The 24457-nt window shown below is 39.0% G+C and overlaps 1 protein-coding gene across 1 annotated transcript in view; it reads right to left on the bottom strand.

Moving 5' to 3' along the window:
• Positions 1–24457, bottom strand: part of LOC129100618 (multiple epidermal growth factor-like domains protein 11) — a 90509-nt gene that overhangs the window by 6654 nt on the left and 59398 nt on the right. The window contains 9 exon segments of the mRNA XM_054610070.1: positions 537–665; positions 1861–1989; positions 3537–3665; positions 3990–4118; positions 9742–9876; positions 11854–12000; positions 14929–15031; positions 15135–15298; positions 18645–18765. Of these exon segments, the coding sequence (XP_054466045.1) occupies positions 537–665; positions 1861–1989; positions 3537–3665; positions 3990–4118; positions 9742–9876; positions 11854–12000; positions 14929–15031; positions 15135–15298; positions 18645–18765 (1186 nt within the window).

Raw genomic sequence — 24457 nt, 5'->3', positions numbered from 1 at the left:
AAAGGGTAACTGTTACAGAGAAACAAGAAGTAATCAGACTACCAGTACAATTAGTAAAAATGGGGATTGCTAGCAGGTTTACAGTTCAAAAAATACACTTAAAATAAAACCGACGACATGCACATTTACGCACAAATGACTAAACTTCTCACACAATGGTTTCTAACGTTTGTGAAAAAAAATGCTTTCACTGTGAAAAAATATTGTTTGTTCTGTCTCAATATTTGGCATTAATACTCAAAATAAAAGCGAGGGAAGTGGAGAGATTTTTCAAATATAACTCTTTTTATAAAATGATTTTAGAGGTGCTGAATTATTAACACATTATTATTATATGTGTGTTATTAACATCAGTATTTTATTTTTAAATATTACAGTTGATCCGACTTTGAAATCATTTTCTTATGCAGATTTTTGTCTTCGTCGTCTTTTTAAATACTTAAATAATGTATATTCGTGTCTTTATGTTTCATCCGAGCCTACATGTAAACCAGCAGAGAGAAGCAGCATCAAACACGCGTTCCTCCCGCTCTCACCCTGGTCACAGCGGATGCCTTTGAAGCCGATGCTGCAGTAGCAGGTCCCCGTCACGTAGTCACAGGTGGCGTTGTTCATACACTCACACAGCTGCTGGCAGCCGTAACCAAACGTCCCTGCAGGACACTCTGGAGGCGGAGGGAGGAGAGGTTAAATATGTCGTGGCACAGATAAGTATGTAATTAAGTAAGTAATTAAGTAAGTAAGTAAGTAAGTAAGTAAGTAAGTAAGTAAGTAAGTAATTAAGTAAGTAAGTAAGTAATTAAGTAAGTAAGTAAGTAAGTAAGTAAGTATGTAATTAAGTAAGTAATTAAGTAAGTAAATAAGAAAGTAAGTAAGGTAAGTACTTAAGTAAGTAAGTAAGTAAGTAAGTAAGTAAGTAAGTAAGTAAGTAAGTAAGTACTTAAGTAAGTAAGTAAGTAAGTAAGTAAGTAAGTAAGTAAGTAAGGTAAGTACTTAAGTAAGTAAGTAAGTAAGTAAGTAAGTAAGTAAGTAAGGTAAGTACGTAAGTAAGTAAGTAAGTAAGTACTTAAGTAAGTAAGTAAGTAAGTAAGGTAAGTACTTAAGTAAGTAAGTAAGTAAGTAAGTAAGTAAGTAAGTAAGGTAAGTACTTAAGTAAGTAAGTAAGTAAGTAAGTAAGTAAGGTAAGTACTTAAGTAAGTAAGTAAGTAAGGTAAGTACTTAAGTAAGTAAGTAAGTAAGTAAGTAAGTAAGTAAGTAAGTAAGGTAAGTACTTAAGTAAGTAAGTAAGTAAGTAAGTAAGTAAGTAAGTAAGTAAGTAAGTAAGTAAGGTAAGTACTTAAGTAAGTAAGTAAGTAAGTAAGTAAGTAAGTAAGTACTTAAGTAAGTAAGTAAGTAAAGTAAGTAAGTAAGTAATTAAGTAAGTAAGTAAGTAAGTAAGTAAGTAAGGTAAGTACTTAAGTAAGTAAGTAAAGTAAGTAAGTAAGTACTTAAGTAAGTAAGTAAGTAAGTAAGGTAAGTACGTAAGTAACTATGTAAGTAAGTAAGTAATTAAGTAAGTAAGTAAGTAAGTAAGTAAGTAAGTAAGTAAATAAGTAAGTAAGTAAGGTAAGTACTTAAGTAAGTAAGTAAGTAAGTAAGTAAGTAAATAAGTATATAAGTAAGTAACTAAGTAAGAAAGTCCTATCTCAATACACACAGAATGATGTTGAAATATATAACTATTACTGTTATATAGAGTATGATCCTTTTTAATATGGTGCATATTTGTGAACATGACATCCACAGAATCACAACAACAACAACAACAACAACAACATGGATGTTCTGATGTCCAGACACAGACATGGAGATGACACTCACTGAGCTCACAGCTCTGCCCGATGAAGCCCGTCCTGCAGGAACACTGTCCTCCCATGTGGTCGCAGTCGGCTCCGTTCTGACAGCGACACACTTCAGCACACTGGGAGCCGTAGAAGCCCGTCGGACAGCCTGGAGAGAGAACGGACCATCGCTACGGTCATGTTGTCTGAAACAGGTTTTCAAACATCAGCTGTTCCTCTCTTCAGACAGGAGAGATGAGCCTCAAATCTGGAGATGGAAGCAGCTTTTCTGTGACTGGCTAATCTGTTCTGTCACAGTGGAGTCAACAAGGATCTTCTCCTTCGCAGATTAAACCAAACAGTTAACATTGTAGGCAGATTTAAACAGGAACAACTATGGAGCTGTTGTCGTCCTTCTTGTTTCTGCAGCCGACTCAAGGAACATGATGTTCACAAAGGTTGTAAATAAACCCAGAAATATACTAATTTGACCATAACTGTTAGATTGAAAGAGTTTCTGGGTCAGTTTGGACCCTTTATACTTATAAATATGTACTTATTATTATTTATTTTTACAATGCAATGGTCACTCAACTAAACCACTAAAACCACTAAGCTGAAGGAGGACTAGTGTTCTAGTGATGACGTTTAGTCGTCTCATTTAAACTCTTCTTAGCAACCGCCTTTTTAAGAAATGTAAAAGCTTCTAAATCCACAATTTACTGACCTATTTTATAGCGTAGAACAAAAAGTTAAAATCTTCTCAGGTTTTGTTAAACAGAACCATTATTTCAGACATTTCACTAAAAGCACATTTAAAAAAACACATTGAATTCCAGATGATGTAACTGGAAGGGCATTGATGGCGTCTCATTTCTGGGTTTTAAGAAGTGGACGTAGTCATCGTGACATCATTCTTTGGTTTGTGGAATGATGTTTTGAAGCCTCCAGTTTGTCGTTTTGGCCTTCGCCATAGTGACTTTTTTGCAACCAGTGAACAGGAAGTGACCATATTTGGACTGAGTGACGTAGAGACTCAGTATACGTCTCTGATGTGGACCTGTCAATCAGTGTGTAGCCCCGCCCTAAAGCATCCCCTGCTTTATGGTCTGTTTGACTCTAAATGGAGCATCATTTACTAAATGAACATCATGCTGTATTGAAGAAGACTTGAAACTAGAGATTGAGACCATAAACTCATGTTTACAATGTTTACTGAGGGAATAAATCAAGAGAGAAGTAGAGTCATTTTCTCATAGACTTCTATACAACCAGAGGAGTCGCCCCCTGGTGGACAGGAGAGAGAATGCAGCTTTAAGACATGAAGCATCGACTTCCGAACTAACTGAACTAAACTACAGCTGTGAAGGGGACTTATGAAAAGTATGAGGTCTGGGCTTTAAAAGATGATGCATCAAAATATGACTTGATAGAGTTTGGTTTTGTTTCCTAAAACTAAGGAAACCAGAAGCTACTTTGGCAGCAAACTCGGCGAGGATGAAGGAAAGGAGGAAGGAATTAAAGGAAGGAATGAATGTCTTCAAAGATGTAGTTTTTGTTATCTGCCACCAGATGGAGGTAGAGGTATGAGACATTAAAAGCAGGGGACCTCTAAGATTCTTGTGTGTGTATGTGTGTGTGTGTGTGTGTGTGTGTGTGTGTGTGTGTGTGTGTGTGTGTGTGTGTGTGTGTGTGTGTGGTGTGTGAGAGTCGTACGCTGAGTGCAGAAGAGTCCCGTCCATCCGGGGCTGCAGTCACACTCTCCGTCCGTGGCGCTGCACTGGGCTCCGTTGTGACAGTTACATGTGTGGATGCAGTCCGGACCCCATGAGCCCTGAGAACACACTGCCACACACACACACACACACACACACACACACACACACACACACACACACACACACACACACACACACACACACACACACACACACTAGTCACCATCCTGAGGACCGGCTGTAACAGAGATCAGGACGGTCCGTGCCTTCATTAGCTTCACAAGTGATTAGGTGATTGTGGAAGCTCTGTTCAATGCCGGATGGATAATTAATGTCAGAGCAGATGGAGTAATTGGCTCCAGCTTTTCTTTTTTTTTTCGGTTTCCTCTGATTGGTTCATGATCAACCCAAGTGGTCGATAAGTGCTGATGAAGAGAGAGAGACGTCTTACGTTTGGAGCAGTCCTCTCCGATCCATCCGGGGTAACACTGACAGGAGCCGTCGATGGGATTACACGTCCCGTTGTTGGTGCACGAACACGGCTCGGCACACGCTTTACCGAACTTCCCACCGGGACACACTGTGGACACACACATATATACACATTTATACATATACTGTTAGGTAACTGTCAGTCAAAGCGGCTGATTACAAATCTCAAAGATCGGATCAGCACAAACGAAAAAAGCGAGCAAATATGTCTTCCAGAGATCATGTTTCTTTGTCGCTGCTACTAATTACTGATCATTAATGATCCATATTGTCAGATACAGATCCCTTTGTAGTTTGATTATAGCAGCTGCTCTACAAGGATCTTGAAGACCAGATTATTTTAATGCCAGCATCCAAAACATGTTTTCAACCACTCTGAAGTCAGTAAACCATAAAAAAAGAATAAATGTTATACTTTTACTTTGTTATAGTATTTCATTGTGTTTTTTTTACTTCATAAAAACACACAATTCAAATAATTAGAAAATGAAAGATGAATTTATTATGAATTAAAACAAATCTTATTGTTATTAGTTTTAATGATGTGTTATAATCTTAGAGCTAGTGTTAGGAAGTTAAACATCTCATGACTCATCTCTAATATCTACACGTGAACACATCATGATAACGTTATAATTTACCTTCAACCAATACTCATTTAACTGAACAGAGCCTGAACGCATCATAATGTAACTGAATGGAACCTCCTCCTGTTAGCCGTTAGCGGTGCTGCTAACGTTACTAGCTCTCCTGTTGGTTTAAACACAGATTGGTTGTTTACAATGTAACATTATCAGAGATCAGAGACTAGAAAAGCATAAATTAAGTCCTGATCTCATGTTTTACTGAATATTGGAGGATAACGATCGTCAGAGAACTTTATTTACACTGTGATGGTTAACGTTAAACTGTGTCATTAATCAGAGGTTTACAGCGTGGTTCACAATTACATTCCACCTGGTTAAACCAGTGCAAATTTACAGTTTTAGGACATTAATATTGATTGATTTAGACACATTTGATGCGACAATTAGCTTTGTGCCTCAAGGTACAGCAGCCTATTACACACATTACAAGGTTGAGAGCATCTGTGATTGATCTGCATGCTTCACAGGTTTTGTGAGCACATGAAGACTCGAGAACTGAACCCTTTTGTGAAGAAATTAGCAGGAAAGCTTCGACACTTCATGAAGCTTCATCTCTCGTGCGTATCGTCGGATGTCTCGCTGTGGGACAACTACAGGTTTACAAGTACTGCAAGACTTTTGGATATATTTGCACAAAGACGAGTAAAGTGTACAGGTTAAAGATTTACTGACTTTTATGGAGATAAAGACACAGTTTCTTGATATTTGGCAAATTTAAATATACTAACATTAAATTTGACTGATAAAGTTTCATTTTAACGATTTTAACATTGTGTTCTATGATATAAAATAGTTCAGTAAATACCCCTCTTGTGAATTAAGAAGCTTTTAGGGACCCTACAACATTAATACATGAGGGATGATTAAATTATTCGTAATTTTCATTTATAAATTATGATTTCAATTGGAATTTTTTCAAACTGTAATCAGAGTTAGAGAGAAACATGAAGCTGCACAAAACCGTTACCAAAAATGTTTTGAAGTAGAATAAAACGAGGAACGGTCTCTTTTCAGAAGTGCTTCACTCAGAGAACAGAAAGCATAACCGACCTTCCCTCTCAATGTAACATTCAGTACAAAACTCATGTTAATCACTATTAATGCTATACTTATCTTTAATTTGATTAAATTTTATTCCAAAGTGCAATCATGAAACATACCTCCTTATATCAAACAGTCTGAAATTAATCATCACGGCTGATTGTTACTAATGCGATAAGAGTCTCTGCAGAAAAACAGGACGAGCTGGAAAAAGAAAACGTCTCTGGAAAGAAGTTTGTTAATCATTTTAGGGAAATGCACATTGTTTAGCTTAAGGATGAAATACATCTACTTTTTTTTAAATTTTGATCCGTAAATGTAGTTAAAATAACGAGACGCAGACACTGTAGCGTCTGTCGAGCTTTGGGGGTTTTTGATTATTGCCAATTAAAACCAGAGAACAAGCTGCTCCTCTTCTACGTGTTATTTATTTATCAATGTCGAGTTTAGTTTTAACTGAACTTTGTGCTTTTATTATGTTAAAATCATCTTATAAATGTTCACATACAGTGTTTCACCCAGAAAGAAGCAGAGTGAAAATCATGCCACATTTAAAAGCAGCCCAATGTAACGTGACCTCCCTCATAAATGTTTAACGAGTGTTTGTGTTGCATAATTCTGACACAAAACAAGATACAGTGTGAGCTTGTAGTCATTTTCATTAAACATAACCGCCGAGTGTGTGCTGCTGTTTCCTCCTCATGTTAATGTTGAGATAAGATAAATAAATGATATATATATACAGTATACATGAGCTGTGTAGATATTCATTACTTTACATTACTCTTCTCCACCTATTTGCATTTTACTACTGTTTTATTCACCTGTTGCACAAAACGTATTGTGTTCATTAACAGGTTTCTGCTCGCCGATGCTGAAAAGAACCTTAAAAGAATCCGTGCATATTGTTTCCCTGCAAGAATAAAACCCCATGAGGAGAATCTTTACCGACTATGAGAGCAACAAAGATCATTTTAAAAGCTTTAATGAAGTCCCTGCACTTATGTAACAGTGACCAATGTATGACTAGTGTCTGTAAAGTTTGGATCAAAGTGATTCACGTACGTCTGCGTACTAAAATAATTAGCAGGAGAGGGACTGTTGTGCCGCTCCCCGATGATCTTCTGTCCACCGAGCGCTCAATTAGTTTTTGGCCAAACTCTCAGGTGACATCATTCAGTCCGTTCAACTCTGCAGAGAAACGTCCAGACGACTATTGTTCCCTCATCTTTGGTTTTTATATATAAAACCACAAAAGGGTCAAAATTTATAAAACTTTAATTCATGACATGATACTAAAATCATAAGTTTCAGCTCTAACTTCATGCTGTATTCAACAATATGTTAATATTAGTAACTTATATAGTGTATATATTATATTATATAGTATAGTAACATACTAAACGTTATGTTAGCAATATAGTGCTTATAGTTAAAAGATATGGTACCTGTGGCTTTAATAGGCCGTCCAATCACTTCACCTCCATGTAATGATTGGATGGCCTACCTACCTGTCTACCTGTCTTCCAACCTACCTGTCTACCTGCCTGCCTGTTTACCTGCCAACCAACCTCCCTGTCCACCTGCTAGTTCATCTACCTGTCTACCTGTCTACCTGTCTACCTGCTAGTTTATCTACCTGTCTACCAACCTACCTGTCTACCTGCTAGTTTATCTACCTGTCTACCTGCCTGCCTGTTCACCTGTCTACTTGCTTGTCTATATACCTACCTGCCTGTCTACCAACTGTCTACCCTGTGTATCTGCCTGTCTACCTACCTGTCTACCTGTCTACCTACCTGTCTACCTGCTGGTCTGTCTACCTACCTGTCTACCTGTCTACCTACCTGTCTCCCTGCCTGCCCTCATTGCACATCACCAGATGAAAACATTGCTGTCTCTATTTTTCTACACAACCAAAAGTGTAAGAAGTGGTTGCAAATGTCTTGAAATGGTTGCCAGGGCAACCTGTCAACCCTTACTTTAGAGCCCTGCTTCATGCTAACCTTCTATGGAATAAACCGACATTCTCAGTCTGCAGTTTATGCAAAAAAATGCAAAAACTGTTTGCCTTAATATAGATTCAAAAAAATGATTGAACAAATTAAATATTCATAATTACATTTCACTTGTAGAAACTTACGACAAAGAACCAATAATCAAATATCATTTACAGAGGTTACAGACGGTTACTGTGCAGTTATAAAAGTGTTTGAGGAGGAATTTCATCTTGTTTCATCTCTGCAGCTACATTTAAAAAAGATTCATTTTAAGAACCTTGTGTTGGTTATTATGCTGACGAGACGTTTGTTTTGTTGGAGACAAAGACAGAGGTCGGCGTATTATTCTCTCTTCTGTAAATGTTACGTCTTGAGCACTTGAAAAAGAAAAGTGATATCTTCATTAAAGCGGTGAATAAACCCAGTCAACATGTACACACACACACACACACACACACACACACACACACACACACACACACACACACACACACACACACACACACACACACACACACACACACACACACAATGAGTTCACCAGTCAATAACTTCATTGGCTGGTACAAAAGGGCATCACACATCCAGAGGACGGCGATGGAGCCGAGCGGATCTTCAGGCGGTTAAAAGCTTCGCGCCGGATGTCTGATTTCTCTGGGCCCGGTTATCTACGGGCTCAGAGATGCAGCGGCCAGCAGAATGGCTAATGTAGGACGGAGCACAGCTAAGGCCGTCTTCATGTTTAATGATGATGAATATTTCACAGCACACTCCTCCACCGGCTCTATTTAAAATTCGACTTGGCAAACGGACTTTGGGCCGACGGCCTCCATCTGAGAATTAACACCTGTTTAACCTGCAGAGGAGCTCCACCATACTGAAATAATGATGTACAGGAGGAACCGACCAAAAGATAACTCACACGAAACCAAGAGGTCGGAGAAGTTTGTTGAAACGGGGGCACAGAGCTCAAGGTTTAGATTCTCTCTTTTATTACCCGATAGAATGTAGACATTCAAGGGCTTTGCTTTGTGAGCAGAGCTTGGATTCTAACCTGAAGTTAATTAGAGAAGTCAGGGTTTTATAAGAGAGAAAAAAAAAAGGTTGTGTAAACGCAGATGTCAAGAGGATGTGTGTGTACCAGCTGTGCTCTGTCTGGTGTCTAAATAACCCGTCTGTCGGTTAGAAAACAGAGCTGCTGGAAGTGTGAGGAGGCGATTAGGAAACAGCTTCAAAAGAGATTTCAATAAGATAAATCCTGCATCAACTTTCTAGAAGTTTCATCGAAAAGAACATGTGCTCTCCCACAGCGACGGGTGTGAAAAATATACAACAAATAAAGACCCCACAGCTCTAAACCTGAACCTCCAGTTCTGGTGAGTGAAGCCAGTTTGGAAGTGTCTTAAAGCTGCATTCTCTCTCCTGTCCACCAGGGGGCGACTCCTCTGGTTGTATAGAAGTCTATGAGAAAATGACTCTACTTCTCTCTTGATTTATTCCCTCAGTAAACATTGTAAACATGAGTTTATGGTCTCAATCTCTAGTTTCAAGTCTTCTTCAATACAGCATGATGTTCATTTAGTAAATGATGCTCCATTTAGAGTCAAACAGACCATAAAGCAGGGGATGTGATTTGAGTCTGTCAGTATATATGTTTCATATGTTTCTCTCTGAAGACTCTAATAACTTATGTGTCCATCAGAGCTGATCTTTGCGACGGGGCTCATTTGCATAGAGAAGGGGACAATTGTCTGCTGCATATGAGCTCATTTAAATATGTGCACAGTAAGAGGAGCATCCTTTACTGTTTGTCTCATTTGTGCAGATTTAGCCGCTTGCAAAAGTTGCACTATCCTTTTTTTTTGTAAATTCAGAATATAGGGGCCTTTACCCAAACAAGCACAAATAATACTTACCTCATTCAAATAACTGAGAGGGTTTGTGTTTTAAATACTGGCATTACTTATTGTTACTTAAGAGATATATAACATGTGTCCTTGAAGCAGAACCAGGACACGCTGACCTTGGTTGCAGAGCGAGCCGAAGAACCCGGAGAGACATTCACAGCGGCCGCTGACATGGTGGCACGCCCCGTCGCTATGGATACACTGAGGACAGGACTGGCTGCAGCGATGGCCGTAGAAACCAGGCGAACACGCACACACACACACACACACACACACACACACACACACACACACACACACACACACACACACACACACACACACACACACACACACACACACACATCATTGTTAGTGTGGGTGTGGCAGAGAGAAAAGTAAATTTCAGATTCTAAAGGGAACTTGTGATTAGTTCTCTGATTAGTTCTTTGATCATTTTAATAATGGATTTCATGGTCCACTTAGTCTCAATTTAAGGTTCCTAAACCCCACGTATATGAAAGCTTAATATCCTCCACCGTACCTATATATATATATATATATATATATATATATATATATGTGTGTGTGTGTGTGAAGCGGGTTTCCCTGCTCGCTGCCTCGTCTCCGGGTCAACCTGTTTCTTTGTTTTCCCTCCGCCTCACATCCTCCCTCCTACGTCTTCCTGAGCCCCTTTAATTTGCTTTAATTGATGTTTCTCTAAGTGATGAGACGAGGCGGTGCAGGCTGGTCCACCGCCTCGCTCCTGCTACAGGAGTTTCCTAATTAAGATAATTGCCTTAACTGTGAACCGAGAGCCCTTAAATCTATCACGCCGGGTGCAGCGAGAGGCAGACGGGAAAAAACTGGTGTGTGTTGTAAACGCAGGAACAGGTAGCCTCAGACCTCCTTTAAAGATTGATTTACTGTTTGTTCACACATCAGATTTTACAATAAAACACTTCACTGGATGCACACTCTACTCTGTTTGATTCACATTCTCAGACAAGAAAAACAAAGAATGTCTCCCTGAACTCTCCACCAAAATGATTTTAAATAGATAAATGTCAGAAGTACTTTAACCTAAAGGGGAAATTCGCCACATTTCATGTGGATGTCCAATCAGTGTTGACGGTAAATGTTGTCGAGTGAAGCAATACATTCCTCAGCGTGTTTATTGACCCAGTAAGCTGCAGAATCTGTTGTTCTTCCTGCTTCCAGCGCGGTCATGTGACCTGACAGTGAACGACAGGCTGCTCTCACCCGCTGAGATATTCATTCGTACATGTTATAAGTGTTATTTGTGATATGAATCAGAATTTAATTCTTAATCCGAGCAGATGACGGATCTCTAGAGACGAGGTTCTCAAACCTTTTTACTAACATTTTTTAATATTAAAAGCCATTGGAACTATTTGTTTTAAAAAAAATATTCAACCTAAATACTGAGATTAGTTTGCTAGCGATAAAGAGAAAACACATTTCAATTGTAATCATGATAATATAAAATGAGATAATCTTTTATCAGTCCCACAGCGGGGACATTTGTTATTTGAATTTTTCTTTGTTCGTTTGTTTTAAATCTGTTTTTTCTTTAAGGTGAAATATTTATGTTTTAACTCTTTGCTGTTTTCATTTTAAGACATTTTTTTGGTGATAAAATACTGAACGTTTGTCACTAAAGGCGGGAAAAAGAGGCTGCAAGCTAGAAAACATGGATGTGAACAATTTATGTTTCAAGCTTTTACAGAAAAAGCATCATGCATTATCCACTGGTCACCTGTCTGTGATGCTGTAAATATAATCCAATGTAAATACTAAAGAAAGAATCTCATATCTGCACATTTTATCTTATCTTTTCGGTCATAAACCTTCTTCTCTGTCGCTTTGTGACCAAAAGCATGTATGAAATGAAATTGTGCAAGCATATCAAAGAGTGTGGAAGCTTTCAAATAAAATAAATTATACTTCAAACAAACTCTGGAAATCCTTGTTTCAGACACATTGCAGGAAAGTCATTTAAGAAGCAAACGTTGACGCTCAAGTAAATGCTCATACTTTTTGAGAGAATTGAATTTTCCAATTTGCTAAATTCTTTGTAATTTAAGTGCTTTCTCCACTGCAGCTATGACAGTAAAAAAAAAGCTGTGTGTGTGTGTGTGTGTGTGTGTGTGTGTGTGTGTGTGTGTGTGTGTGTGTGTGTGTGTGTGTGTGTGTGTGTGTGTGTGTGTGTGAAGGGTTTTCTTTACTTCGTCTGCAGTTGGTGCCTCTGTAGCCGGCAGCGCACACACAGGTGCCGTCCTCCGGAGAGCAGGAGCCTCCGTTCTCACAGGTGCAGCTGTAGGAACAGTTCGGTCCCCAGCGTCCGTCCTCACACACACTGTCGCAATGGACACCTGCAGGAAACACACACACACACACACACACACACACACACACACACACACACACACACACACACACACACACACACACACACACACACACACACACACACACATTCTCAGTTCTGTGGGCTTTGTTCTCAGATACCCAGCTTCTAAGTGAAGTCAAACTGACTTCACAGAGTTTCAGATGTGTCACTTGAACTTGAAGAGGAGAGATAATGATGCAAAAAAAAAAGAAATAGGATAAGGGCACATTAGAAAAAAGCTATTTAAGCAGCTACTCAGACATCGAGTCAGCAGGGGAGGAAAGAGTGTGAAGGTAGACGTAGAGAGAGGACGGATGTGACAGATCACAGAGACAAAGAGACAATTCCTCTCTGCTCCCTGTTTAAGGAAACAGCTGCTGATATTCTATAGATTTCTTACAGTCAACAAATCTATCAACTAACAGGTATTGTGTGATATCAAAGCCTCTGTTCTGATATGTGAATCCAAAGCTTCATGTCTTAAAGCTGCATTCTCTCACCTGTCCATCAGGGGGCGACTCCTCTGGTTGTATAGAAGTCTATGAGAAAATGACTCTACTTCTCTCTTGATTTATTCCCTCAGTAAACATTGTAAACATGAGTTTATGGTCTCAATCTCTAGTTTCAAGTCTTCTTCAATACAGCATGATGTTCATTTAGTAAATGATGCTCCATTTAGAGTCAAACAGACCATAAAGCAGGGGATGCTTTAGGCTACACACTGATTGACAGGTCGACACCAGAGACGTATACGGTATACGTTAGATAAATTACAGCAATAAAGTGTGTTTGCACAAGTATGAAAACATTAACACTCGTATGAACAAACATTTTATGGCAAAAAAAAACTTAAAAATTCACCCATAGAGACCGTTTGCCTTTTAATCATCTGCTCAAGTGTCTCCTACTTTCATCAGTCTTGCATGTGTGCATGTGTGTGTGTGTGTGTGTGTGTGTGTGTGTGTGTGTGTGTGTGTGTGTGTGTGTGTGTGTGTGTGTGTGTGTGTGTGTGAAAAGCTGTCTTACAGAGCGGATCAGAGCCCCGGGTGATCACAGGGGACAGTCTGGAGACCTCCGAGCTCAAGAGACCCACATTACATTAAATCTTAGTTACACCCACAGACCCACAGGAATAATCGTACCATCACATCTAAATATAAAAACAGACAGAGGAAGAATAGTACATGTGCAAATACAGTATTTTATGCCCCCCTCCCCCCTCCTATCTGCAGCCCGGCGGATCTGCAGCTCATTAGAAACTTCCTTTGACTTGGAATATGAGAGAATATGAGAGTGGGGCACATTATAACTCAATTAATAAACTACCTCTGAGCCACAAAGTGGGTGAAAATCAGGAGCTCTGTTGGCTGTGAAGTTAAAACAAAGAGAGGAGGAAGAGGAGGAAGTGTGGAAACAGAAGAAGGCCAAATGTAAATTCTTGTGGAACATTACGCTCTAAAGTTTAGGCCGAGCTAACACCTCGTATTCATCTACCAACTCAAAGATAATTAAAAAATATGACTTGACGCAAATAATATTCATGCCGCTGACCCAATTCAGTTCATGTCACGCTTAAAGACACGTGTGTAACAAAAGGTCTAAAACAAATGAAGGCGAACATGTAAAGTACATTTTTCCTGCAAGAATATTCCTCCACTGTTTTTACTATTTCATTCCTCTTCATAAACACGTTCTGTGTCCCAGTTCCACACTAACATACAACAGATTATTTCTGAACACTGTGACACAATTCAGTGTCCACACAGAAAACTAAACTCTGGAGTCGATGCACACTACTGTCCCACAATGCCGTTCTCAAGAGAAAGAAAAAAGGTGCTCGCACTTATAAAAGTATTCAAACTAATAGTTGATAAGTTGCTTTCTCTTTGTTCCTTGTAGAGGCTTTCTAATGTTTTGTTTTAGCGTTGCAATTCTGCAAATTTTATGGCGACTATAATAAAATCTTCTGCAACCTGCCAATGGGTCCCAACCCAGACTGAATAAGACACCGCCAGTCTTTTTAGATTTAAACCCATTTATCTTAAACATTCCAACCAGACCACAAGGCAGTGTCCAGACAATAGACTGTGTGAAATATGGACGTTGTCTCCGTGACTGTAATCCGTAGTAAAGCTCGACACCAGAGACGCCGTATACGTCTCTGCTGTCGAGCTGTCAATCAGTGTGTAGCCCCGCCCAAAAGCATCCCCTGCTTTATGGTCTGTTTGACTCTAAATGGAGCATCATTTACTAAATGAACATCATGCTGTATTGAAGAAGACTTGAAACTAGAGATTGAGACCATAAACTCATGTTTACAATGTTTACTGAGGGAATAAATCAAGAGAGAAGTAGAGTCATTTTCTCATAGACTTCTATACAACCAGAGGAGTCGCCCCCTGATGGACAGCAGAGAGAATGCAGGTTTAAGTCATGAAGCTTTGACTTCACGCTGCAGAAAAGGAGGATGCCGCCTGGTTATTACTAAACACCTGTTGCTCTGTTCTGTCATGATCGTTGCTGAATTCTGTAGAACTTCCGTTTGAATTCTGGTTCTGGCAAACGAACATGCAGCAACCAGACAGTTTGATGCTGCTAACAGTTTAAATGTAATGTTTAAAGCTTTATAACTTGTCTGGATGTCCCAGGCAAAAAGACACTTCCGCTGCCAACATGTGCACAATTGTTTTTGATTACGTCTGCTGTAAAAAGGTCTATTTATTAATGTGTGGTATTGATTTGATGTCTCCATTCTTGTCGTGGTGTCGACAACCTCCACCTCCCTCATAATCTTCTCCCTCCTCCCTCAGAGTGAGTCTGTTCTGGTGTTTTACTTTAATCCTGCTACCAGGAGCCTGAACTCTGACTGTCACGTTGTTTTTCTGTCCTAAACTGTGGCTCCATAACTCACCTGTCCAACCTGCGACACAGCGACAGAATCCGCTCACTGGGTCACAGCCGTCAGAGTTGACACAGTCGCACCTCTCTCTGCAGTCCAGGCCGTACGATCCCTCCTGAGGACCCAGAACACACCACACAAAGTGACTTATATATCTGTCTTCAAAGTACTATAAATGATACACTGTGCAGAACACAAGAGCCACGAGGAGTACTTACGTGACACGGTAGGTTGCAGTACTCGTCCCTCCAGCCGGCAGAGCAGGTGCAGGTGCCGTTGACGGGGTCGCAGGCCGCCCCGTTGGTGCACTGACACGTCTGATTGCAGCTCAGACCCCAAGAACCGCTGGAGCAAGGGATGGAGCAGTCCACACCCTGCCAACCTGGACGGAGACACAGTCCAAAGACCATCAGACGGACAATTTATCAGAGTCTATTGTGTGTGGAGCTACAGTCATAATTATGACAACTTCGTTCTTGCATTTATAGTTTTCTCTATAATTTCTATAAGTAATGATGAAGTACTCAACAAAGTACTTGCTGAGATCTGGGAACACAACAACTATGCTGCAATGAAGTCACAATCAGGTTGTGAACATAGACTGTAGATAAGAAGCTCATTGGTTTGTGGACGGATGTTTGAAGCCTCGAGTTCAGCACTTTGGCAGTGGTCATCTTGTTTTTTTGCAACCAGTGAACAGGAAGTGACCATATATGGACTGAGGAGGAGTGACGTAGAGACGCCGTATACGTCTCTGGTGTCGACCTGTCAATCAGTGTGTAGCCCCGCCCTAAAGCATCCCCTGCTTTATGGTCTGTTTGACTCTAAATGGAGCATCATTTACTAAATGAACATCATGCTGTATTGAAGAAGACTTGAAACTAGAGATTGAGACCATAAACTCATGTTTACAATGTTTACTGAGGGAATAAATCAAGAGAGAAGTAGAGTCATTTTCTCATAGACTTCTATACAACCAGAGGAGTCGCCCCCTGGTGGACAGGAGAGAGAATGCAGCTTTAAGATACTTTAAGGTTGTGCGTTGTTGTGAACAAGCCAACAGTTTATTTGAATGTAAAATTGAAAGTGAACATACAAAGAACTTTACTAATAATCCTTATTTGCAAAGAAAATCTGTGTTTATGCACAATTGCAGCAAGTTGGATAGAAAGTTGAAGCAGGAAGTCGGTCTCTGGACTGTAACGGTTTTGGGTAATCATTTTCCAAGTAGAAGTCTAACTGGTGGTTTGTTAAAAAACTGTCTGATCATCTGATTTCTTGTGTGTCTGCAGATCCATCGCTCTATAAGTCACCACTGTGTGCTGTCCTGGCTTAATAACTGGAATAAACTCTCCACTGGCTGCAGAAACTCTGCACATCTAGAGTTGCAGACTGAAAACTGTCCTGCACCTCAGCCCATAACGTAAATAATGTAATGCAATGTCGTAACATTCTCAGATCTCTGACATTTGTGAGAATTTCTACAAACTACAAAAATACAAACGCTCAAATTAAAACTTTAATTATCCTTAACAGAAAACTGTGCATTAACTTTAAATGCAACCTAATAATTCATTTATAAGCAGATATTAGACATATTGCCACAAGCAGTGTAAGAAGTTTAAAATCCAAAGAGATATAATTTGATAAATAATATCAATATATACGTATGTATTAAACATATATACAAATGTAAAACAGTTCATGCTTTCATAAGGACCTAGAAGGTATGAATGAGGTAATTGTACTCAAGTACTGTCCTTCAGCTTTTTTCTTTTCTTTTCTGTGACTTTTACTCTCTGGTTCTTAAAATGTGGAGATCTAAAGGCACCGACCATAAACTATTTTTTTGCAAATCACTCCACATTTCTTTCCGCTCATTTCCTGTCGTCTCTCTATTGACTTCTTTTTAATAAAAGCATAAAAACGAATGTGGAAGTGTTGATGTTGGAGACGTTCCTCGGCTATGAATTAAACATGCTTTTAAACACTTGTCTAATACAGTATTTATATAATTTCAGTTATTACTGGCTTTTATCCAAAAGAAGGCAACATGTGCTGAAACATTGATACTTTTGAATTTAAATAAGAAATTGCATGAGTGAGTGTCCTGATTTTCCCTCTGCCTCCTTATGCCTCTTTAGGAAAAAGACATATTTCTTATGGTGTATTGAACTGTATAGATATTCAGATGTTTGCTCTACAAGCATCTACATGGACAAAACATGTTTGATTAATCTTTTTTAATCAACCTGAACTTTTTCCCTGATAACTTTTAGCTGTGAAAGAAGAGGAAAGTGGTTCACAGGGTGAAGTCAGACACCCACTTGTTCCAGTGTAAAGCTCTCAGGCCCCTGGCCGAGCCTCCGCCTCACATGTCTCTCCACTTTAATTACCCGTGTTCCCCCGCGAGGTTCAGCGGTGCATAAATATTTAAGGATGCTTTTATTGAGAGATATTAAGGAGGGGAAGCGGAGAACAAAGTACGGAAAAACTTCTGGAGATCGTTAAGGTGGATACTTTTATAATTTTTGGCACAGTCAGGAGTTCAACGGGTGACTTTTGAAAACGGAGGAAAATTAAAATGATTGATCTTGAAACAAAAGCAGGATCGGAAATTTAAGAGTCAGAATCAGAATAAGCTTTTATCCATCGGTTATGCGTGCACATACACAGAATTTGACACGTTTTTTGGCATCTGATTTAAAAATAAAATTCTAAAATCTCAGAGGCAGAGAGGTTGTTTAGTTGAATATGTTGTAAAATGTCTAACTTACTGATCCTTTATCGGGTTTGTACAATTTAGAATTCATGGCCCCAAATCATGAATTTAAAATATCAGTGAGAATCTAGGATAGAATCTATGGACCTTTGGCATTTATTTCCTGAAAAATGATTTATTATTTTATTCTGTCTGTTGTGTAAATGCTTAAGGCCGACTTGTTGAGAAAGCTCTGTGTAAACTTTGTCAATTATGTTAGTGTTAGTGTGCTACACCTGTGATTTAGGTGAATCTAATAGTAAATCTGGGCTCCGTGTATTTAGAGTAGTACTTCGGTAGTTTTTCTTTTTCAGCTCATTTCATTCAGAGAGGAATTTTAGTTTAGAAACCAGAAATAGAACGTAACAAAGTAATTGCAAGTAAAATTTGAGATACTCGTGTTTTAAGTTAATACTCAATTACTATTTCTACTCCACTACATTTAGGAAAAAGTATTGTTCTTTTTGGGCCACTTTTATTTCATTTTTTTACTTAAAGGTGCAGTTTGTAGGATCCGGCGACATCTAGTGGTGAGTTTGCAGATTGCAACCAACTGAAACTTCTCCTGTGTGCAAAGCGTATCAGAGAACTCATTTTAAGGTGATTTTCCACGAAAGAAAACACACCTATTTAAATGAAATAACAGTTTCGCCAATAGATTCCCTTTAATGCTACACACTGGTCCTTTAACTGATATTTTACATAAAATACAAATAATAATCTTGAAAATTTCCATACGCTGTTAAATATTAAACTATGGTTCCCAATCATTTTGGCTTGTAAACTTGCACAAAATGTTTTGTTTTTAAGTCTGTTTTTTGCATTTCTTTATGTGATGCTTGTGAGAAAAACGGTTAAACAAGGGTTATAAAAGATAAAAGACACTGTGTTTTGTTTCCATAAGGAAAACCTCATAAATGATCTCTAACAGTGTAATGAGTGTAATGGAGGACCGCTGAACAGAAACCTTCTCTGCAGACACAGGAGCCGTCGATGTGCGAGCAGGAGATCTCGTTGTGGCAGGAGCAGGAGGAGGTGCAGTTGGTCCCGTAGAGGCCTGAAGGACAGCTGATGGAGCAGTCGTCACCCTGGACACAAAGGACAGACGGAGACACTGAGACATTTACATTTTAAACTACTAAAGTGTTTTCTACTTAAATGTGTTCTGACAGAGAATTTTTCGCTTCGTGTTCCTTGTTAAAAAAGTTATTTTTGTGTCTGTTTGGTGACTTTTGTTTGTATTGAGTGTAAATAATCTGGATTTTTTTTGTAGTTTTGTTTACTTTTTGTAGTTTTGTTTACTTTTTGTAGTTTTGTTTACAAATATTTAAAAATGTTTTGTTTTGCACAACAATGTTGTTTCTTTTAACGAGTGCCATAATCTGCCTTGATGCTTTCAGCCTCTTATTTCTGCATGTTTTGTGTCCATGGTTGTGTTTTGGTATGTTTTTGTTTATGTTTTCATTTGTAATGGTATTTTGTAATTTGTCCCCATTTGTACTTGTATACTTTTGCTATCTTTTGTCATCTCTTCCTGTTTTACTAATACTTTTATTATGTAATACTTCCCCATTTGTACTTATATTTTCTTTCATCTTTCACCCATTTGTAGTTTGTATAAGACACTTTTTTACTTGCTGCCCATATTGACCAGGACTCCCTACCAGAGGAGATACTGTATCAAAATTGGACCTTTCTGGTTATATAAAGGATAGATATATATGAATAATGGATAAACAAAATCTTTATTAAAGCTTAAGACTACATAGTTTGTCCACCAGATAGCACTGACAAGTTAAATATTCATCTGTGAAACATCCAAATAAATCTCTGTATCGACTTTGTTCGTTTACACATGTGTTCAGATTTTTGAAATTCATAAATATCAACATTAGCATTAAAAATCAAGTATTGGTCAGGCTACACTGGACATATGATCGTACAAATACAACGATAAAACACTATTGTACTTTCTGGGGTACACTCAAAATTTATGAAAATGCTAAGACTGTGTCAGATATCACTTTATTCACTATATGATGCACAAAATTAACACTCTGACATTTTATTTTTGTGTGAAAATAATGCACAAAACAGTAGTGTTCACACCTTTTTCTACAAACAATCGAACCGTAGATTGTGTCATATTTTAAAGATGCTGAAACCTCCACCTGTCAGTCTGCTGAATAAACAACTGTACATGTAGAGTGATGAAGATGTTTCTTTATTTAGACGTGTTTCTTTAGCTGCAGGGTGTTGAGCTCATAACACCCCAGAGAGGAGCTTCACCATCACTGCAGCTCCTTCAGTCTGTGCTTCTTCTATTCTTCATGAGTCGGACGGCTCAGTTGTGACTGTGTGCAGAGGTTTCTTTTTGAAGTTTTAGGAATAAGTTGACTGACAGCAAGTTTCTCACCCCCCACACCCCCCCCTGGTTGCTTGGGGTTCATCTTTAAATTCATTATGAGCCAACGCGATGCAGCACAACAAGCGCATGTATTATGGAGGAGAAAGACGATCATCACTGACGGAGTCCCTGCAGAGAAACACCATGTCTGAGCTTGTCCAATCAAAGGAGGACATGGTCAGAAGACAGCTCGGCCTCAGCAGGAAGTCTAGCCTTATTCTGCGCTGTTGCATGCTGGGAAGACCTGAACCTCCAGCACGCCGTCGCATTGATCAGGACCTTCAACGTATTACCTATGCTAATTAAAGCTGCCAGCTTCCAACCTGCTGCCTTTAAAATTTGCGCTTAATCTAATATTCACAAAGCCAGCCAAATGTGCAAAGACAGGAGAAGTGAGGAGCCTTATTAAAAAGTTGGTGAATTAAAACTTTTATAATAAATAAGGCGTGTGGGCCCAATAAAGAGAATCATCCAAACTAAGTACGAGCTTCTAGAAGTCACCTCTGCAATATCAAATACATGTGGGTCGATGGTCATTCAACTTAGTTTTTTTTTCTCAAAATCAGAACCAAAACATAAATAAACTTGTTAATTTTCTTCTTGAAATCCGTAATCAAACACACACAAATAAATAATAACTTTGGGTTGAAAATCATATTAATTACATGCTCTTTCATGGACTGGAGGAATATATTATAAGGCAAGCAGAATATTAACCTTTTAACAGCCCGCTTCCAGGTATAAACTGTTAAAGTATGGAGCTAGGGTTAAAGGATTTTTTGTCTATTAAGTTGACATCGAGCCCCAAACGACAGAGCTGTGCTGCTGCAAAAACAATGCAGAAATCTTTCAGAGTTTTTCAAATCAATAAAAAATGCATCCATATCTTAATAAAATTATTATTTCCATGGCCTTCATGCATGCAGGTTTTTTTTGGTGTGACATATTTCCAGGAGCTGCCAACAGAAACAAAGACGGCGGAGAGCTGGTTGGAGTTCATCAGAGGTTACTGGGACGCTCTCCGTTAACGAGGACGTCCTGTCAGATATGAGCTCAGCAGAGCTCAGACACTTTGTTGGTGTTGTTGTTTATTTTTATCTCTTACAGCTAAAATCAGACGAGAGTGAAAAAAAAAGCACATCCAGAGGCTACAGGAGTAAAAACAGTTAATAATTAAGCATGAAAGCATACTTTTGTTTTTGGGATAGAACAAATTTCATGAATCATCGATTAAAGGACGTGATGGACATTGTCAGATAAGCTATTTAAGTCTTATAAGTCTTATCAGGAGACAGATTGTTGTCAACAGTGAATCCGACATGACATGAGCTTCATCCTCTTCACATCTGCTGATTATGGTGATGGACGTTTGTGAAGTGCGTCAGACTTTTACGTTTGTTTTAAATGACAGAGATGACAACTTTAAAAACTAATTAAATACTTAATTATTGTTAAATGCAGAACACAGAAGGCAAGTTGCAGTTCACATCCATGTCTGTCCAAAATGTCATCACTTCATCCTATCAGACATTTATGTGACATTATCATAGTTATCATTGAGTTATGGACAAATAAGATGTTTTGTGATGTCACAGTGACCTTTGACCTCAACATTCTAAATGGACATGTGTGCCAAATGTGAAGCAATTCAAGTGTTTCTGAGTTATTGCTGCTGTCATTGTAACAAAATCATGAAAGAAAAAACACAGCGGTGGTTGTTGTTGTTGTCAGCAGCACAGTCATGCAATATTGCGTTTTTTTTGCAACATCCCTTTACTGCTAGAGGTCAAAAACTCCAAAGGGGACCTTTAAAAAATGAATTAATCTAGAAGATATTTACTGTAACAGCATCTCGAGTGGAGGTTTTCACAGTTTACATTTTCCTATTTAAAGATGGAAGAGGAAAACTTCCTGTAATTCTTTCTTTCCCCTGGAGCCGTCCCTCGCTGTATGACACATCAGTCCTGCAGATTTCAAACCTTGGCTCAGAGTTGCACATGTTTCACAGATATCGACCCCGTCCAACGCGGTGACAACACCTCGTAGAAATTCTGTTTAAAGCAGTTTTTTCTGGTGCGCACAGCGACACATAAAGAGCTCCAAACAGCGGAGTCACCACCCTGCACCTGTTCCCTAAAGCAACAACGCTCACGCAGAGAGCAACATCCATCTGAGTCTAGAGACGGACATCCTTCACCGAGCTCGTCCTGCTTTCATCTGCTAACCCCCCCCCCGATGTTCTCGGTCCAATTATCAAAGTCTGTCATCAGTGAGCTCTAAGGTGTCTCATCTCCACTGTCCACTCTGTCACTGTGAGATCAGCCAACACAGCGGGGGCGTCACACACACACACACACACCTCACACACACCGTCACAACACACACACACACACACACACACACACACACCGTCACAAACCACACACACACACACCATCACACACACCACACACCACACCACACACACCACACACATCACACACACCGTCACAAACCACACACACACTGTCACAAACCACACACACACACCGTCACACACCACACACACACACACACACCGTCACACACCACACACACACTGTCACAAACCACACACACACACACCATCACACACACCACACACACACAATGTCACAAACCACACACACCACACACAACACACACACCGTCACACACCACACACACACCGTCACACACCACACACACCATCACAAACACACACACACACACACACCATCACACACACCGTCACACACACCGTCACACACCACACACACACTGTCACAAACCACACAACACACACACACACACACACACCATCACAAACCACACACACTGCTGCATGGTACTCTTATATTAACACTCGACTGGCCTGAATCCATCTGTTGTTATCACTTGAACTCGCCTCCACGAAATACAGTAAAACGTACAATATTAACCTCTGAGATGCAGTGAAGTAAAACGTACAATTCTTTACATCTAGTAGAGTAAAGTACCTTTAAATTGTTCTAAAGTAAAGTTATTGAGTAAATGTATTTAGTTACATTCCACTTCTGATGCACTTTAATAATATACTTAACACTTAAATAATATACTTGTTTTAACATACATTTGTTTATTTGTTTACCATATTTTATTGTTCATTTTCATATTTGTATATTTTTATGTATTATATTATTGCACTGTGTTTACTGTTACGCACCAATCAATCACCTCTGAACTTGGATGTATTAGCATTTAGCTCATATTTTGCTAACAGGCTGAAGATGTTATAGAGGTCCTCATCTTACTGCACACACACACACACACACACACACACACACACACACACACACACACACACACACACACACACACACACACACACACACACACACACACACACACACACACTCTCTCTCTCTCTCCGTTAGGTTGACCTCCTGTGTGTGTCATGTGGTTTGCACCTGCAGTCGTCCTGTTCTCCACTATGAGCCGCGTGCTTTGACTCAACCACTAAACCTGCAGCGTCAACATCACCTGGTAGATTCACCTCAGCATGTTCTAGAGCATGTTCTGCACCTGCTCCTCAAAACACCTGCACACCTTATACCTTCACATGTTGGATCAGGTCCCAGAACAAAGATAGTAAAGTTCTGTTTAAAAGATTCCAGTTAAAGTTCATTTACACCTACAGTCGTTTATCTGTTCATTCAGGGGTTTAACGCAGATTTACACCAGATTTATATTGGTTTGAATAGTGGTTTTTTTATACTCTTTGGATTAAAAAAGTTTATAAATCTGTTCCATATTTGATTTATTGTCATTTGGAGCTTATGTGCCTTTTGTGGCTATAACTACAAAAAGTAATGCACTAAAATTTGTAGAAATATGTAGTATAATAATAAAATAACTGATTACTTTTGATACCAAGTAATAGTTAAAATAATTTAAGTAGTTAAAGCAAGCAAGTAAGTAAAACGTAACTTCATCCCCTCGCACTTACACTTTAAGAAACATAACTTCTGTAGTTCATCTTCAACTAAAACTACAATCTTTTCCTAAACCTAACCAAGTAGTTGTTTCCTTAAACACTGCAGGGGTTTTTACAAGCGCACTGATTGTTAGTGTTGATGGACATTTGTAGAAAACCACAGGAAATATGTACAAAATCACCTTTCGTATTAAGAACTGTTGCTATATTTACGATGTAAACCTGCAGCTGCTGCAACGTAGACTTAAATAAAGTTGCATTTGTGTCTTTGGTTGATTCATTAGACCTCCTGTCCAACTTGAATAAATAGTTTTTACTTTAATAAGCAAAAGACAGGCAGCTAGTGGAACTATCATGTCAGCCCTGCACATTGTCTGTATGAATCACCTGCAGCTCCTGC

The sequence above is a fragment of the Anoplopoma fimbria genome, chromosome 2, assembly GCF_027596085.1.
Source record: "Anoplopoma fimbria isolate UVic2021 breed Golden Eagle Sablefish chromosome 2, Afim_UVic_2022, whole genome shotgun sequence".
In the NCBI taxonomy this organism is placed as follows: Eukaryota; Metazoa; Chordata; class Actinopteri; order Perciformes; family Anoplopomatidae; genus Anoplopoma; species Anoplopoma fimbria.
Note: the sequence above shows the minus strand (reverse complement) of the source record. Positions and strands in the feature narration are given on the sequence as shown.